This window comes from Capra hircus, chromosome 22, assembly GCF_001704415.2.
Source record: "Capra hircus breed San Clemente chromosome 22, ASM170441v1, whole genome shotgun sequence".
Classification (NCBI taxonomy): domain Eukaryota; kingdom Metazoa; phylum Chordata; class Mammalia; order Artiodactyla; family Bovidae; genus Capra; species Capra hircus.
This window is the reverse complement of record NC_030829.1, coordinates 14,086,579-14,106,365: the sequence shown is the minus strand read 5'-3', so window position 1 is coordinate 14,106,365 and position 19,787 is coordinate 14,086,579. Positions and strand designations below refer to the sequence as shown.

Genomic DNA, 19,787 nt, shown 5'->3' with positions numbered 1-19,787 from the left:
TCCCTTAGTTTTATGATCTATAAAATGGGGCTAATAATACCTTTCAAATGTTATTTGGGAGAATTAAGTGAAATAGTCTTTAGATATTCTCAGATCGTGTTCTTCACATACTAAACAGTAAATGTTAAATATTTACTTTTATGACAATTTCTTCAGCCTTTAATTTAGTGTCTACATATGGAAAGCTTATCTTAATGTTTTCATTGCTTAAAATAATTTATGAGTCTATACAGAAAAACCTTTATCATTTTAGTTAACTTATAATGTACATAGGAGAAGGAAATGGGAGCCCACTCCAGTATTCTTGCCTGGAGAATCCCAGGGATGGGGGAGCCTGAAGGGCTGCCATCTGTGGGGTTACACAGAGTCAGACATGACTGAAGTGACTTAGCAGCAGCAGCAGCATAACGTACATGATACTTGTAAGATCTTCTAATGTTTTATAACTTAAATTTTAAAATTTATTAATTTTCTATTTTAATTGAAAGATAAGTACCTTTCAATTGTGATGGTTTTTGCCATGCATCAGTATGAATCAGCCATAGGTATACATATGTCCTCTCCATCCTAAACCCCCTTCCCTCTCTGCTCTATGTTTCCCAACTTAAATTTTTATTGGAAGTTGGATTATTGTTTTAATTTTAAGTGTGTCTAAATTGTTCAGATTACTTATGCCAAGATAAGTGATGAAGGAGCAAGTTGAGCACCTTTTTCTCCTTTTCACACAAGTATTTGCTCTCTTTCTGGAGGTTGGTTCGTGCCCTTGGAGTCTTCTAACGTGTCTGTTCTCCTCTCTCTGCAGGCCTTGTGTAGAATCACTCGCCATTCTCCTACTGCCTTCCAGAATGTGATTGAGAAGGTGGGACTGACCTCGGTAATAAACTCCCTGGCCTCTGCCATCTGCAAAGTCCAGCAGTACATGCTGACCTTATTCAGTGCAATGCTGTCCTGTGGGATTCATCTTCAGAGGCTAATCCAAGAAAAGGTTTGACCTGTGATTCCACTTAAAAAATGGGTGTTTTCTTCTGCGATTTTAGTGGCCCCATAAGCAATATATCTCTGTGGAATTTATTTTTCATCTCGAGGGGGCCCTTTTGAATTTGCCAAACCTCTGTACCACAGGCCATTCATCTGAAGATGTTATAAAAGTCTTTTAGTGATTAAAATAGAAATCCGGTAAATGGCTCTGCCGACTTGTCCCATTTTAGTAATGAAAAGTTAGAAAATTTATGGATCCTTCCCCCATGCTAATATTTCTCATGGCTCTTTGTCCTCAGCCCCCGTCTCTCTTCCCATGTCCTTTGCCTGCCTTTTGGAGGGGTCCCTTTATATTCTCTGCTCACCCTGACTCATTTTTCATTCCTTTCCTTGTCCTGATACTCCGCCAGCACACTGAACCTCCAGAGCACCCCTTCTCTTGTTTTTAACTTTGTCTCCTTCTAATCCTTTGATATACCTGTATTTTATGCACTGTAGAGTCTGTAAGTGTTCAGTTCACATCACAAAACCACACAGCTACAAAGAACTCTCTGCTGTAACTGTCCTCAGTGTCTTCTCTAGCTGCCTACTCAGGAGCGATCCCTGAGCCAGAAACGTTGGAATCACCTGTGAGCGTTTCGGATCCGCAGACCCTCAGGCCGAATCAGAGCTGAATCAGGCCGAATCAGACCCTGACCTGCCGAATCAGAGCTGACATTTTAATGAGGTCTCTAGAGGATTGGGTGGAAGGTTATGGTTGGAGAAGTCCTGCCCTTGAACATTAGTGTCCAGTGAGGTGTTAGTGGATGAAAATTGTGGACCATGGCTACATACACACATTTGGAAAGCAGTGAGTCAGAGAGATTTTCACTTGTACAACCTTTCCCAGTTTTTCAGTTGCTCATGTGTTATGAATCTTCCTAAGGGTGATGTAGTATGCAGTGTTCTTTGCACTTATTGGACCAATTATCTAACTTTTTCTGAGGGATAATAGCTGTCAAATTAGAGTGTTCTGAAACATTCTCAGCAGGTAACACGACTAAGAAGTGTGGAATGGGGCCACTTAAATATAGTGTTTGCCATGGTTCTTCTGCATGAAATGCAATGTGTTAAATTTGATTTTTTATAAAGCTAAAAATTTCTATGATTAATAATTGTCATGTTTACATAGTAAACTTGATCTTAAAAGTCAAAATAGAGAGCAAGCCAGTTCTTGGCTTTTATTAGTCTGATTTCATTTCTGCTAAGAAATTTGAGCCTCACAGAAAGTATAGTTTGTGTATCTAATTTTTTGGTATTTAATTTACCAAGTCATTGAAGGTTGTTATCGTTGTATTAGAGAGAGTACCATTTGAGTAGTTTTGCTGTGTAAATTGTGTTAAGAGAGGCTGAGCGTTTTGTAGTTTATTTTTCTTCACACAGGCATGGATTGATTGAGTTTAAAATACGGTATTTCACAAAGGTAGTGAAATAATACGCATTAATTAAATGATTTTATATTTTATAATGTTTAACTAATATTCATGTGTCTTAATGATTGAATAATAACCTGTGTTAATTGAGAAATAATGTTTTGAATTTAATTAGTATTGTTACTTAAATTTTTAAAATTGCGGTAAAAAACATAAAATTTACTCTCTTAACCATTCTTAGGTGTAGTTGGTAGGGTTAAGTATATTTGCATTGTTGTGAAACAGAGCTCCAGAACTCTGTCATCTTGTTAAACGGAAGCTCTATCAACTGGACATTTTGGGTGTTGGGTTTTATTGAAATCTCCGCTTCGGTGGGTCTCCTCTGACACTGAACTGGCAGAGGAAGGGTGGCGTTGCTTAGTTCCTCCCCTGTTGGTGTGAAAGCCCAGATTGCCCTGTGGGCTTCTGCTGACACCCCAGTGACGTGGCGGAGCTCCTCCTTCCTGATGGGCAGGGGTGGGAACCCAGGCCTCCCACCGCCTTCTCTGATGCCTTCCTGGCTAGTGGGGGGAAGGGCTCCTCATTGCTCTTCCACTGACACTGGTTGGGTACAGGTGGGCGCCCCATTCCTAGCAGAAGGTGGCAAAGGCGGAGGCCTCTCACCAGCCTCTCATGATGCCATCTCAGCGGGAGTGGGGAGAGGAACATGGGTGTGAATATGGGTGGAGGTCTGGGCATCCCATCAGTATCTCTGCTGATACCATGGTTGGGGCCAGGGGGGCTTGTTATTGCTGGGTTGGGATGAAAGTCCCAGCTCTCCTTGTTGTCCTTTCTGTTTCCCTGGCAGGGAGGAGTGTTGGATGCCTTGTTAGAGTCACATGAGGGTGGGAGTCTAGGCTCCCCTCTTGCCCTTTGCTGAAAGGGCCATGGTTTTTTCATGGTGCTTGGCTGAAGTAAAGTAGCTATTGTCTGAATGTTTTTGGGCTTTCCAGGCTGTCCCTTTCCCAGTCTTGTGGCTTGAGAGAGCCGATGTTTCCTTTGTGTTTGTGTGTGTGTGTGTGTGTGTCTGGTTGAGAGAGCTGATGTTTCCCCTGTATTTGTGTGTGTGTGTGTGTGTGTTCACACCTGCACATGCGCTATTGGTGTTTCTGGACTGCTGTGTTATCCAGCACCCAGTATGGGATGTATGAGGTGGAGTAAAACCCCAGCAAACTCATTGACATACTCATCTTCAGGTGCCGAGGCCTCTAACCGTTGTACATGTTGTCTGTCTTGTCCTGTAGTCTTTAAAATGTATCTGTGTCCATTTAAATACAGTGAATTGTCATTTAAAAGATAAGGTTCTATTTTTCATTAATTAAAACAATCTACCATTATATTGAACATTTATCACAGACTAGACACTTAATGACTTGTAACCTTGGGTTATTCTCAACTGAGACTTAGCGCCTTGAGTGATTTTGTCAAGTTGATGGAGGTTATAAATGCTAAAGCTGATGCTCAGGCCAGACAGTAAGCCAAGAAACAGAATAATTTCGGATAGTGTTAGTGCCCTGAAGAACATTGAACAAGATGATGTTGATAAGATGTCTTGCAGGGGGATGTGTGCAGGGGGTGGAGCCAGACACCATTTGCTGGGGGAGGGTAGGGGGAAGTCATGGAGAACCTCTCTGAGGAGGTGATGTTCCAGGCTGAGCCCTCAATAACAAGAAAGAGTGTGCTGTGTGAACATGTGCAGGAAGGACTCTGTACTTAGTTCAGCTTCCCTGAAATGTGAAAATTCCTGGAGAAACCCTGGAAGAGAAGGAAGAGCAGCAGTGCTATCCACAGTGAGCAGTGGGGAAGGGATGCAGAAAGAGGCAGGGAAGTAGGAAGAAGATCCAGCTCATGTAGGGCTGTGATATTGGCTTCCCTTAGGGGTTTGACACAGTGGCCATGGTTTTATTTTTACTTAAAAAAGAAAAATACAAGTATTTGCATGTAGGTGTGTGTTTTAGGGGTTATTATTGGTAATTGTGTTTTTCCCAGGCGTTGCTTGTTAATAGGCTAGAATGAGTGGAAGAGAAAGAGGCCCAGGAACAGATACCAGGCTTACCACTTCCAGCTGGATATGGGAAGAAAGAACCACACCTGTCTATTTGGGGGACTGTTGCCTATGTATTGTGGTAGATTTTTGTGTTGAAATTCAGCCCCCAAAGAGGCCCCTGCCATTCCTTTTAAGTGAGAGAAATTACTGTTTACTGCAGAAAATTTAGAAGAACCAAAAGAAGAAAACAAAATAGACTATAATCTCACTGCCCAGAGCTAATTACTGTTGCCATGTAGGTTTATCTCTTTTAGTCTTCGGTTCATATGTCTATGTATTTTATGCACACATTTATAAAATTATGATTGAAGTGTGTTGATTTATCATAGTTAGGCATCTGTCTTTAAATACACCCTAAGAACATTTTAAAAATAAGTTTTCATTTTGTGGTGTATGGTAATTGAACCCTTCTCCCACTGTTGAGCTATGTGCCTCTGACTTTGTGGTTTGTACTCAGGCTGATGCCGTGAGCATCCTATTTCCATGCATCTTTGTGTCCACTGCTAATCAGTTACCACAGGTGTTATGCATACTTCGAAGCCTGTGCATAAATAATGCTAAATTATTCTCTAGAAAGGTAGACGATGAGAGTACTGTTTACTTGTAATTTAACCAGCAGTCATTAAGACACATGCTATATTTATCATACAATAAAACCTAGCATTTAGGATTGCTTGATTAGCAGCATAATTTATGATTTATAGTTACTTGCAGTTTGTCGGGATTCCCAGGTGGCTTAGTGGTAAAGAATCCGCCTGCCAATGCAGGAGATGCAGGTTTGATCCCTGGGTCGGGAAGGTCCCCTGAAGGAGGAAATGGCAACCCACTCCAGTATTCTTGCCTGGAAAGGAGGAGGAGCCTGGCAGGCTACAGTCCATGGGGTCACAAAGAGTTGGACATGACCGAACACGCACATGTGTGGTTTGTAATTAATCTCTCTGATTCTCCACTTGAAATATGTAATTGTAGCCATGTTTTCAAGTTACAGTAGATTCATTAAGTGGTGTAATTATTACCTTCTGAATAATGTTTATGTTCTTGAATGGACATTGGTGTGTTGAAAGAATTTAACTTTACAGTATCACCTGCATTAGCTACCTGGATATCATTGTCCTTAGACGATCGTTATTCAGCAGCCATGTGCATCACAGAGCTTGATTTATTTTGTCGTCATCTTCAAAAGGATCTGCTTGCCAATAATGTGCTAAATGCAGAAGATTCCTTTATCGAAATGAGTGTTAGTTCTAGACTCTGTGATGTGAAAGTGAGTGTTCACAGCCATGGTACGAGGGGGCTCTCTCTGTTACAAATCATGCATTCTGCATATTCTAGTAATTAGAAAAATTGGGCAAAACAAAAAATGAAAACTGTTTTTCTGCCCTGTTTCCAAAAAAAGAGAAAAAGGACAAATTAAACTCTTCATAGGATACTTTCAGAATCCTTGGTAGACAGTATTTTATATGTAATTCTTGAATCATCACTAGATGTAGGGAACTGATAACCTTTTCACAGTTCATTTGAACTGCTTGAGTGACTCTGGATGAGTACCTTCCAGAAGGCATGCCCAGGCATAAGAGAAAACCTTATAAGTTATGTGTGAGGTTGTTTACCAGTCTTGTGCCATATAAACTGATTTTGTAAATACCTGGTATATTTTCTGGTTTCATTTTTCGGTCTCTTCCAAGCTCTTATGGCGTACAAATGTTTGATCTTAAAGATCTGGGGCTGGAGGAGTTTGAGGGTGCTGTAAACACGTTTCCTGATGTTTTACCAGGGAGAGAGATACTGGATAAGGGCATTGCAATTCTATTTAATCATAGTATCTAGAAACTAAAAGTAGCTAATGTCACTTAGATTTATTTGTATTCAGTTCAGTTCAGTCTCTCAGTCGTGTCCGACTGTTTGCGCCCCCATGAATCGCAGCACGCCAGGCCTCACTGTCCATCACCAACTCCCGGAGTTCACCCAGACTCACATCCATCGAGTCAGTGATGCCATCCAGCCATCTCATCCTCGGTCGTCCCCTTCTCCTCCTGCCCCCAATCCCTCCCAGCATCAAAGTCTTTTCCAATGAGTCAGCTCTTCACATGAGGTGGCCAAAGTACTGGAGTTTCAGCCTTAGCATCATTCCCTCCAAAGAAATCCCAGGGCTGATCTTCAGAATGGACTGGTTGGATCTCCTTGCAGTCCAAGGGACTCTCAAGAGTCTTCTCCAACACCACAGTTCAAAAGCATCAATTCTTTGGCGCTCAGCCTCCTTCACAGTCCAACTCTCGGATCCATACATGACCACAGGAAAAACCAGAGCCTTGACTAGACGGATCTTAGTCGGCAAAATAATGTCTCTGCTTTTGAATATGCTCTCTAGGTTGGTCATAACTTTTCTTTCAATTCAGTTCAGTTCAGTCGCTCAGTCGTGTCCAACTCTTTGCGCCCCCATGAATCGCAGCACGCCAGGCCTCCCTGTCGATCAACTCCTGGAGTTCACGCGGAGTCACGTCCATCGAGTCCGTGATGCCATCCAGCCATCTCATCCTCTGTCATCCCTTTCTCCTCCTGCCCCCAATCCCTCCCAGCATCAAAGTCTTTTCCAATGAGTCAACTCTTTGCATGAGGTGGCCAAAGTACTGGAGTTTCAGCTTTAGCATCATTCCTTCCAAAGAAATCCCAGGGTTAATCTCCTTCAGAATGGACTGGTTGGATCTCCTTGCAGTCCAAGGGACTCTCAAGAGTCTTCTCCAACACCACCAGTTCAAAAGCATCAATTCTTCGGCGCTCAGCCTTCTTCACAGTCCAACTCTCACATCCATACATGACCACAGGAAAAACCATAGCCTTGACTAGACGGACCTTAGTCATGTTTATAACTCTTATGAATTTTAGGATTTAGTATTGAAAATCCAGAATATATGGAATATAGAGTACAAAAGAGTAAAATGCTTAATATTCCCGAAATAATCTCATCAAAATTTTTGTATATACTTTTCAAATTGATAGTGTGTGTTAGTATGTATATTAATACAGTAACATATTTCTTTTTCCCTGCTGCCACATGCACGTGCTATTTTAGAATCTTTTTACAGAAATTAGATCGATCTGTTGAAATCAGATCGATTGTTCATACTTTCCTCTTTAGTGATGTTAGGAATGTGTGTAGCTCAGTGTAACTCTTCAGTGTTGTTTCTGAAGAGTTCCGGTGGTCCGTGATGTGAAGGTGCCCCAGTGCTTTCCCGCAGGTAACTACTGCACGCTTTAGAATCCTCCCCCCGCTTTTATTTTGGCAAGAGAGAGCATTCTTATGGCTCAGCTCTTCTGTGTGGACTTCTGTAATTATTGCTCTAGGAGAAACTCTTCAGTAAAATTAAGCACTGTCTTAGCTGCTCCTCTGAGAGTCTGTCACCACGGATTTTATATTCAGTATCTTGGGTGTTCTGTTACGGGGACCACAGGTAGAGGTGTGAGCACGGAAGGGGTCAGTTCCCATGAGCTCTTCCTGAAGAATCTGTTGGAGAATGAGCTTCAGACAACTGAGCAATGTTTGAATCAGCCAAGAAGACCAAGCAATGTGAATCAGGATGATTGTTTGATACTAGATGTCATTGCAGGTTTCAAATGGCAGATTGCTTTCTTTCCCTCCTTTCTTCCTTCCTTCTTCCCTGCTTTCATGTGCTTATCTATCTATATACACATATATGCGTACATACATACATATGCATGTCTATAAATGCATACAGGGAGAAGGGGGAAAGCATATGAAAATTGTAGTAAACTGGTGTACTGCTTTGTAAAAAACAAAGTCACCCATGTGACTTAAAAAAATAAAAGCAGACGTTAAAAATCCAGTGCCTCATTCTTGATGTTAGAAAACTGAAAGTATATAAAACTCTGGGAACCCTACTCTCCTCTATTTCAATTAATTGAGCTTAGTACACTCACATCAACTTGTTTACACGTTACGTGGATTCAAACATCTGCCTCAGTGATGTGTTTTTTTCCCGTGAGGTGTGTGACCTTGAATGTGCTTCTTAGCTGCACGATCAGTGATGCATACTTTGGCACTTCATATGCTTTGGGGTCACTTAACAATTTAAGCATTACTTTTTAAGAGTCATACCATGTTTCAAGGTGCATTTGTTCATGCTCATTGGTAAGATGATTTCCTTCTGGGTGTTACTGCCTACGGATACCTTTGTAATTTGTGCCTGATTTGTTAATTTTAACAGGAGCTGCTGTCCATTTTTATTTCAGCAGTCCAGTTTGACTGAAGCTGTTTCAGGTTTCATATTTTGACGAAGTAGTCCAACAGTGATTAATAATAAACCAGAAGGTGCTTATGATGTTTGGAGGTACTATGGAAGATCACTATGAAATTTCGATGCTTATAAAACTTTGAAAAATCTGAAAGCCAGTCAGCTCAGGTTTTGTTTTTTTTGTTTTGTTTGTTTGTTTGTTCTCACAAAGACACTAAGCATCCTGACTCAAAGGTTGCGCATTTAAAATATGGTAATTAGTTAATGCATATTAATAACATGAGTTTGTATTCACATTTTTCATCCGTGTATGTTAATAAATGTGTTGTATAAGAGACATTTTACTTAGATACTTGGTCAAACTTCAAGGAAAGTGTAATCCAAAAACAATTCTAGTACATTTTTCACTTCCATCAACATTAAATGGGAAAACTATGTCAGTGTAGTTATTCACACACATGATTTCTCTCTCCTTTTTTTTTTTTTTTTTGAGGCTACTGTCATTTGATGGCCAGGCTGTACTAAATAATTTTTACCTATGACAGTTGATTGAAACAAATCGATTTTACCTTTGGAGATTTGCAGGAAATAAATAACTTTGATGTTCTCTACATCAGTGTTTTTTTTTTTTATATTCATCTCATAATTTTGTCTTTATGATATGTACTGGAGGAATTTTTATCCTTTTGCTTAATTTTGATCAAGACACCACTTTGTGATGTAAACTTCATATCTTTCAACCAATTCCTCACATGGTGAACATTTCATAACATCATCTTTATGTTATGGAGATATGTCTGTTCTGAAATCACTGCCAAGAACCATTTGACTGTTGGACAGAAGCTCTTCAATCTGTGATTTGGGCTATAGACCTCAACAGCTTCTGCTTTTTTTCCTCCATGTGTAAAATTTAGTTGTGTTGAGCCAAATGGTGAGATGAATTTAAATCAAAGATGAATACATAGTGGATTGCAACCTACAGTGACCCGGGGTTATTTTGACTCTCTGAAGGTGGTTTTGATTATTCATCCTTGGCACTAGTCTTTGCCTGCAGCCTGTAATCTTGTTGTAAGATTAATACTGTTCTAGAAGTCTGGTGCACGTTGCTTAAGATTAACTATGGTGCCCTGGGCAGTTAGTTTTAGGGAGTCAGTCAGTACTGTTCATTTAGTTTTTCTGAAATGACAAGATGAGAATTTATTTGGGGCATAATGTGCTTTTAGGTATATATCCAAAATTAGAGCCTGTAATATATTGCATCTTATAAGGGACTGGGAATTATGGTGTTACAAACAAATCTGGTATGCAATTTTTTATCTTTGTTACTTGCCATAGTTTTTCTAGTTTGTTTCACTCAAAATCATAAGCATTATTTTAGTTTTCCAAGATTGTTAGTAATGGCTGCATAACAGTCCCTCAATAAGACATAGAGTAGACCTCATCATGACTTCTTAGTGACATTTCTGTGTTTTAAAATTACAACTGTTGCTGTACAAAACTTTCATTGCACCTGGAAAAATTTCCTCTTTCACTGTATACTTAAGCTATATTTCACTTATCTCTTGCTGTGTAACTACTCAAAATGTAGTGGCTTAAACAAGACCAGTAATTTATTTATCTCACCAATCGGTAATTTAGGCAAAGCTGGGAAAGACTGAGAATAAACTTTCCAGAAGGCTCACTCAGACGACTGGCAAGCTGGTGCTTGCCATTCCCTGGGAACCCAACTGGGCTGTGCCTTGGGATCCTCAGTCACTTTCCGCGTAGGGCCCTTGAGGGCTAGTAGGGCTTCCTCACAGCATAGAAGCTGGGTTCCAAGAAAGAGAGTGTCTCAATAGAACCAGACAGGAGCTGCATGGCCTTTGCAAACCTGGCTTTTGCAATGTCTCTTCTGTGATGTCTCTTTCCTACTCCACCTGCCCTCCTCACATGATCATTACCTGATATTATGTTGCTATTCAGTCGCCCACCTCTTTGTGACCCCATGGACTGCAGCAGGCCAAGTTTCACTATGCTTCACTGTCTCCTAGAGTTTGTTCAAATTCATGTCTGTTGAGTTGGTGATGCTATCCAACCATCTCATCTTCTGCTGCCTTCTTCTCCTTTTGCCTTCCATCTTTCCCAGAATCTTATGATTTAACAAATTCCCTATTTTGGGATGTTAAGTTTGTTTCCTATTTTTGTCTATCTTGTGAACTCTACATGAGCATTCTTGTACTTAAAGCTCTTTTGATTATCACTTTGTTACACTAAAATTCTTGAGATACAACAACTGGGTCAGAAGAAAATAACAATTTTTTAAGGCTTTGGAGAAATGACAGCTCACTTTCCTACCAGCTAGAGGAAAGATTAAACACTTAAACTTTCTTTTTTTTCTTAACTATGTATTAATTTGTCAGTCAGTCTGTCTAACTGTTCACCTGTCTGCCTGTGCCGGGTCTTACTTGTGGCACATGGGATCCTCACTTGTGGCCTTCTTAGCTGGGGCATGTGGGAGCTAGTTCCTTGACCAGGGATCGAACCCAGACCCCCTGCATTGGGAGTGTGCAGGCCTATCCACTGAACCACCAGGGAAGTCCCACAAAGCTGACATTTATTTAACGTAGCTAATTTAGACCTTTGCAGATTTTGCAGTTGTCCCTGTATGCTGTGAAGCAGAACTTCCAGATGCTGAACTGGCAGTCAGGCATCGTGTCTCTCTCGTCTCCAGTAATCGGAATCCGGCTTTCAGTGCATGGCTAGTGGATATTTCCATGGTCCTGCAGTTATGCACGGGTATGTGTGAGAGTGGTGTCAGTGTGGGAAACAGTTTGTTGTTTTGATCTATGGACTTCACTGTATAAATTAGAACTGAGAGTTGACTGTGGGGAAATGGGCTTTCTATTGTCAACTGGAAAGGTGAAAGCCGGTCCATTACTCAAGGCCACCTTGGTGTTGATTCTGTTTTTCACCCCAGTTGGTGAATTAGTTTGATTATTTGGTTCAGGATCTAGGTGAGACTGATGGACTTGTTGTTGTTCAGTCGCTCAGTTGTGTCTGACTGTTTGCAGCCCCATGGCAGCAGGCCAGGTTTCCCTGTTCTTCACCGTCTTGAGTTTCAGCAAGCTCAAACTCGTGTCCGTTGGGTCAGTGATGCCATCCAATCACCTCGTCCTCTGTCACCCCCTTTTCCTCCTGCCTTCAATCTTTCCCAGAATGGGGGTCTTTTCCAGTGAGTTAGCTCTTTGCATCAGGTGGCCAAAGTATTGGAGCATCAGCATCAGTCCTCCTAATGACTATTCAGAGTTTATTTCCTTTAGGATTGACTGGTTTGATCTCCTTGCAGTTCAAGGGACTGCCATGCCCTGTAGGCATGCTGTGTAGGGCCACTCAAGATGGATGGCTCTTGGTGGAGAGTTCTGACGAAATGTGGTCCCCTGGAGAAGGGAATGGCAAACTACTTCAGCATTCTTGCCTTCAGAACCCCATGAACAGTATGAAAAGGCAAAAAAGACTGATGTATAGATACAGATATATCTCCATTTAAAAATAGAAGCCTGTACATGGCTGTGTAAGCACTTCCTGTCTTCCAGTATAGCACCCAATGTAAAAGCACTTTGGCAAAAAAAAAAAAAAAAAAATTGAGCTGCTTACGTCTGCTTGGACACACAATATCACTCCTAGGTGCTTGCCTCTGCCCAGGACTCTCAGGAACTTAAAGTCCTGCTCTCTGTTACCATCTTTGTAACAATCCAATTCCATATTTCTGCCTATTTATATCCATTAACCCTGTGTGTATGTGTATTCCATTTTTTTTTTAAGATTTAAAATGTTTTATTTTTTATTTTTTAATTTTTTTAAATTTTAAAATCTTTAATTCTTACATGCGTATTCCATTTTTTTGCATATCCATAGGCTCCCAGAGTGATGCAGTCTTTTTGCTATAAGAGAATATGACACTAACACTTGTCAACACTTATTCCTCTGTGTTGTGTTAAACCTTTAAGTAAAGAATGTTATGGAAATAGTAGAGTAGGAAATGGCAACCCACTCCAGTATTCTTGCTGGGAAATCCCATGGACAGAGGAGCCTGATGAACTACAGTCTATGGGGTTGCAGATGTGACTGAGCATGTGTATAAATGCCCACATATATATAGAAATTGAGGTTTTTCCCTGTGTCCCATATTGGCTGTTGTTTTTACTTTATGTCTGTAGGACCTCAGTTGTGTAGGCTAGAGGTGTGATCTTTGTGTGTGCGGGTTTGCTCAGAAGTTCATGCAGACATGCAGTCGTGACTTTGAGTTCTAGTTATTGCCTCACTCCCAGTCATGTGATGGGTGGTTAAGAATCAGGCTTTGTTGTCTGTCTCACCTGGATTTGAATCCAGTTTTGCGGTTTGGGGCAAAGTGCTTAACTTTTTGAGATTTCTTATTTTAAAACAGAGATAATATTGTTACCCTTTCCAGCTACTTTTCAGGTTTAAATGAGATCATACATTTTAATAACTTGGTATAGAGTATAGCACTAAAATAGAATTTCAAAACTGACAGGTGATGTTGTTTTATTTTCTATTTGGTTATTATAATCTGTTGACCTTCAGAGTTGCCTGTTCTGTTTATTTGTTTCATGCTTTCTCAAAAAATATTTTCATGTCTCACACAGGACTTCGTCTCTACAATTATCCGTTTACTGGACAGCCCCTCCACTTCCATCAGAGCCAAAGCCTTTCTGGTTCTTTTATATATTTTGGTTCATAACCATGAGATGCTGCTGCTCAGCTGCCAAGCAAGGTAAGATTTTTTCTGATTTTGCCAATGACTGCAGTTTGGTGCCTGTTCTATTAGTAGTGTTTCTTGGCCCCTATGTACCTGGTTATTGAAAATTATTTTCCTAGATTTTTCCAAGGGTTTAGTTTTTCACTTATCACCCCTGCTTAGAAACACTGACGTCGGCTGGTGGTTCAGTATTAGGAATTTCCTAGGTCTGAGTACAGTGTGTTAAGGTGTTAAAGGTAGGGTGTTAAAGGTGGTTCTGCTTTGCATCTTTTTAAGTGAAGAGGAACTAAAAAGCCTCTTGGTGAAAGTGAAAGAGGAGAGTGAAAAAGTTGGCTTAAAGCTCCACATTCAGAAAACGAAGATCATGGCATCCGGTCCCATCACTCCATGGGAAATAGATGGAGAAACAGTGGAAACAGTGTCAGACTTTATTTTTTTGGGCTCCAAAATCACTGCAGATGGTGATTGCAGCCATGAAATTAAAAGACGCTTACGCATTGGAAGAAAAGTTATGACCAACCTAGATAGCATATTCTTTTTTTTTTTTAAATTTTTTAAAAAATTTTTGTTTTTACTTTATTTTGCTTTATAATACTGTATTGGTTTTGCCATACATTGATATGAATCCACCACGAGTATACATGAGTTCCCAAACATGAACCCCCCTCCTACCTCCCCCCCATATCATCTCTCTGGGTCATCCCAGTGCACCAGCCCCAAGCATCCTGTATCCTGCATCGAACATAGACTGGCGATTTGTTTCTTACATGATAGTATACATGTTTCAATGTCATTCTCCCAAATCATCCCACCCTCTCCCTCTCCCTCAGAGTCCAAAAGTCCGCTCTACACATCTGTGTCTCTTTTGCTGTCTTGCATATAGGGTCATCATTGCCATCTTTCTAAATTCCGTATATGTGTGTTAGTATACTGTATTGGTGTTTTTCTTTCTGGCTTACTTCACTCTGTATAATATATTCAAAAGCAGAGACATTACTTTGCTGACTAAGGTCCATCTAGTCAAGGCTATGGTTTTTCCTGTGGTCATGTATGGATGTGAGAGTTGGACTGTGAAGAAGGCTGAGCGCCGAAGAATTGATGCTTTTGAACTGTAGTGTCGTAGAAGACTCTTGAGAGTCCCTTGGACTGCAAAGAGATCCAACCAGTCCATTCTGAAGGAGATCAGCCCTGGGATTTCTTTGGAAGGAATGATGCTAAAGCTGAAACTCCAGTACTTTGGCCACCTCATGTGAAGAGTTGACTCATTGGAAAAGACTTTGATGCTGGGAGGGATTGGGGGCAGGAGAAGAAGGGGACGACCGAGGATGAGATGGCTGGATGGCATCACCGACTCGATGGACGTGAGTCTGAGTGAGCTTCGGGAGTTGGTGATGGACAGGGAGGCCTGGCGTGCTGCGATTCATGGGGTCGCAAAGAGTTGGACACGACTGAGCAACTGAACTGAACTGAAGGCATTGATGACGGGTGGTTTGGTCATAGTTCTTATTACTGTGAGGTTCTGGACCGAGTCGCTGAAAGCCCAGAGGAGGAGGGGCATCTGGGGTATGTGGACTGGCCCTCCACTGGGCAGATCTCTCGTGGTTACCGAGTCTCACCTCTTCTCTCCAAAAAGAGAAGCGTCTGATGTACCTCAGGTTCCCTCCAGCCTCTGATGCTTCTCGATTAATGCCTTTGAACCTGTCTGGCCATTTGTTACATCCCAGAGGAACCTTGAGCACATGGTTTACTATCTATTTCTTGACCTGGCTTTTTACTTATGGTAGAATACTGGGAAGATTCTAGAATTGCTGAGATGGATCTTGATTAGGGATTGGAACATTTTATCCTGCAAACAGAGAGTACATGTTTTAGGATTTACAAATCAAGAAGCAAAATTGTGAATATTATGCATGTACTTCTATTACAAGAGAGAAGACAAATTGTCACAGATTTTTTGTTGACATAATTAAAAATACACTACTCGCAATCTATCCCTGGGATGGATTGGCAGATGCAAACTATGATGTATAGAATGGATAAACAGGGTCCTACTCTATGGCACAGAGAGCTGTATTCAGTAACCTGTGATAAACTGCAATGGAAAGAATATGAAAAATAATGTGTGAATCACTTTGCTGTACAGCACAAATTAACACAATATTGTAAATCAACTGTTTCACTGAAGTTAAACAAAAAATATATACTGCTAATAATTGAGCACATACTTTTTGTAACATAGGTCTAATAATGGGAAAGATAGACTTCTTTTGGGGAGAAGAGTTAACATTTTGCTTAATTAGGGGTCAAAGTGAGAGCCCTTATTATCAAATCTGATTGCCAATGTTCCTGTTGGTGCTGACCCCTAATGCAGTTTTATGTTTCTTATCTTTGAAAATGTCTTTTCACACAGATGAGTTCTACCACATGTCAATATCAGTTCATGGGCACATGACTTTCATTGAGCATATTCATCACTTCGAAGGCATTTGTAGTTTTCTGTTAGATTCTTCCTTATATCTGTCTTTAGCCTGTCGTCACATTGCAGGTGAACCACTTCTTGGTGTGGGTCTTGTGCAGGATGCTAAGAAATTTCCATTGATTCCAATCTCTCGGGGATCAACCCTTTGTTGTCTTATGTCCAGTTGAGGACTGATGTCTCATATGTTTTGTGTGTTTGTTAGTGGTTATAGATGAGAGGATGTGCCCTGATCCTGTGAGCCCATCACAGCTGGAAGCAGTAGTTGCTCTTACCTGTCAGTAAAGACCTCATCACTGTCTTTGCTGCCTCTCCTCTCTCCTTGTATCTACCATCATTTTCCTCCAGGACAGGTAATACAGTTTCTCAACAGGTGTTCTTCCATCATTTCTTAGACTCGTAGTCTGGTCTCAGGGTCTCTTACACAGTGTGAATCAGCTTTTGTTTCTTGCCTGTTCACATTCTCCTCATAACATCCTGTTGAGCTGAAATAACACCCCTGACTCTGACCGTGGGCTGCTCTGTCTGAGTTCATCTCACGCCCACCCGCCTCTCAGCCCTTGTGTTCCGCAGCTCCTCCCCGCGCCCCCTCCAGCCAGCCAGCTGCACAGTTCTTGCTGCTTCCTGCGCACACTTGCTTGTTACACTCCCCTCTGGTGTTTCCTGTGCCCACCGTGCTCTCCCCGCAGCTACGTGCTTGGCTGATTTCCTCAGCTCACTGAACTTTCTGTTCAATCTAGTGGTTACTGCTTCTGAGAGCTACTCTAATCATCCTATCTCAAATTCCGCTCCTCACCTCAACTCAGAGACTCTCTAACTGGAAAGAACTGTGAGAGCCTGAGTGGGACAGGCTTGGTCCTCTTAGAAGTGACTGTGATTTCTGTGCCCCTGAGTGAATATTTAGAAACTTTGGCCGTGGTGGACAGATGGTGGCCTGAATACGCACCCTAACCCTGACCCCTACTCTGCCCTCTCGGGAGAGAGAAGGGGCAGGGTGCTTGGAGGGTGAGGCTTAGCCTTGCGAGGGAGGTAAGCGTGAGCCCCATTCTTCTGTGCTGTGGGCAGAGACACGAACACTCTGTCCTCTAGGCCTGGGGGAATAGCAGACCTCAGGTCTTCTGTTGGGTGCGGAATGCAGGTGCTATTTGTGTCCTGTCCCCAGGGGATCCACAGTGGAGCTGCCTTGGGGGCCAGTCTGCCCCTGACTGAGGCTGCAGGGGGTGATTTCATTTTCCAGCACTTGAAGAGAACACATCCCTTCCCCACCTGTATCTTTGCCACAACCTGGCCTGATCAGGTGCCGAGCCGGGGGAGGAAGTCTTGAGCAAGCAGAGCTTGGTCACAGTTGGCTGACAGAGATGCTGGAAGTACTTAAAGGAGGAAGAACAAGGGCAGGCAGCCCTCACAGAGGCAGAACTAATGGAAACGACAGAATGTTAACAAACAAGGAATGAAAACTCCATGGAGAAGCAGTTTTCTGAAATTCAGCAGAAGAACCAAAAGCAAATGGCCTCTGCTGGGGACAGCATTAGTGCTTTGAAAGGACACATTGACCCACACAGAGCCAATGACAAAGACATGGAGATTCATGTGGAAACATTAGGAAAGTTGGAGTGTTGGTCCAGGAGACCTCACATGCAGAGCATGGGGAATGCCAGGAGGAGGGAGGGAACAGATGGAGGAGGGTTTCTAATGGAAGCCATCTCAGTAGTCATCTTCTGCTCAAACATGCTCTCTCCTGATGCGGTATTAAACCGAGGGTAAAGGAATCAAAAAGTCACAAAACCGCTAAGGGAAAGGTGACTGAGGCAGAGGGATGCTGTCACCTGTCCTGGTGTTTTGGAAGCTGGAAGGGTGAGAGATGAATGTTCACTGAGATCCATTAATGTCTGCAGAGGGAGAAGCTGGGAGGAGACCTGATCATCACCTGACAGAACTCAGGACAGGCTGGGAAAGGCAGGTGTAGTAGAGGTACCTTTGAAGTCAGTGGTGAGAGGGAGGTGAGACTCAGCATAGGAGGATTGATGGCAATTTTCATGCGGACTTGATTCCCAGGCCTGAGCATCTGGCATGCTCCACCTCTTCTGCTGCACCAGGAGACTTGAGATATATTCTGGGTGGTTTGAACTGGTAAGGTTTCAGATGTGGGATTTGAGACATATCAGAGGGCGATGAGGTGCTTTGTGAGACCTTATAATGAGGATCGTAGAACAGCTGCTTACTCTCAAAGGTGAGGACATCTGCCTTCTACCCCTCCTTGACTTGCAGGCTGTTGGCAGCCTGATTTCCATGCTCTTGACCAGAATTTGGAGATTAACCTCGGGGAAGCTGATCCTATCCCCACAGGGGCTGGCCATTTGCCTGTCTCCTACTGTAGCTCAAGAAACCTTGCCCCATATTCCTGTATTGGAGCCCATCCATCGCGAGCCCCGCTCCTGCATACAGACCTTCCAACAACACTTCATTGCGTCCTCTTAAAATATAAATGGACAACCAAGAATCACCAGATACATAAGGAAACGTAGAACTCAGAAGTCAAGACTCGCCAAGAGACAAGAGACGCTCAGCAGACACAGAGACTTAATTAGAAACAGACAGTTCATGGAAAAAGGAGTGAGGATGGCTCCTCAACCTGTGACTAAATGCCGAATCTTCCTTATTATTAGAGGAGAGCACCGCATACTCCTTTTTACAAGAGAAACTACACTGAGTGTTCTTTCTCACTCAGCACACTGACAGCATCTGAAACATGTTCTGTGGGTGAGGCTGTGGGGCAGCTGGCACTGTCCTGTGCTGCTGCTGGGAATGGCAGAGTACTGTGACTACTGTGAAGAAGAATTTGGCTGTATCTAGAGAAATTCCGTGTTTTTACCCTTTGTCCCAGCCATCTCACTTCTCGGATACACTGTCCAAAGATCTGATATTGGTAAAGACGTGAGATGACACGTGCGTGAGGCATCACTTGTTAATGGTAAACTACATACAGCAGACTAGCTGGAGAATTGTGGTCACCCTTGTGTTTTTCCTTCCTGCCGTAACATTACAGCAAGCTCAGTGGTTTAGGACAACACGCATGTATTCATCTGACAGATCATGTGGGTCAGGAGGTCAGGCTCTTCGTAGCTGGATCCCCTGCTCATGTCTAACAGGGTCGAAGTGCAGTTATTGGCTGGTGCTGCAGTCCTTGTCTGAGGCTGAGGTCGTCTCCAAGAGCCTGATTGTTGGTAGAGTTCATTTCCTTGCAGCTGTAAGACCGAGGTCCCCACTTTGTTGCTGGTTTATGGCTGGGGCTTGCTTTTGGCTTCTAGGGGTTGTCCTTCCTCTCCATTGGCAATTCACAGCAGAGCCATTTGCTTTTTTCCTGGAGGCAGGTAGTTGCCCTTTTTATACCTTGAATCCCCTCCACCCTCTCAAATGTCTTTGGCCTCACCCTTCTGCTGCCAGGAGTAGAAAGCCCCATTTTTAAAGGTTTCAGCTGATTGGGTTGGGCTCATGCAGATAACCTACATAATTTGAGGATGATCGAATTCGGACTTTATTTTTAAAAATTTTTTATTGGAGTATAGTTGCTTTACAATAATTGTGTTAGTTTCTGCTGTACAGCAAAATGAATCAGCCATACATATACACATACCCCCTCCTTTTTGCATTTCCTTCCCGTTTAGACCACCGTGGAGCTCCCTATGCTCTGCAGCAGGCTCTCATTAGTTACCTGTTTGACTCGTAGTGGCGGATATATGTCAACCCCAGTCTCCCAATTCGTTCCCATGGCTTTCCCCCCTTAGTGTTTATATGTTTGTTCTCTACATCTGTGTCTCTTTCTGCTTTG

General features: G+C 42.3%; 1 protein-coding gene across 3 annotated transcripts in view; it reads left to right on the top strand.

The window, feature by feature from the left end:
• ULK4 (unc-51 like kinase 4) overlaps positions 1-19,787 on the top strand; it is a 498,780-nt gene that overhangs the window by 114,861 nt on the left and 364,132 nt on the right. For all 3 annotated transcript variants that reach the window (XM_018066892.1, XM_018066893.1, XM_018066891.1), the window contains 2 exons: positions 803-985; positions 13,370-13,497. In XM_018066892.1, the coding sequence (XP_017922381.1) occupies positions 803-985; positions 13,370-13,497 (311 nt within the window). The remainder of the gene's footprint in view (positions 1-802; positions 986-13,369; positions 13,498-19,787) is intronic.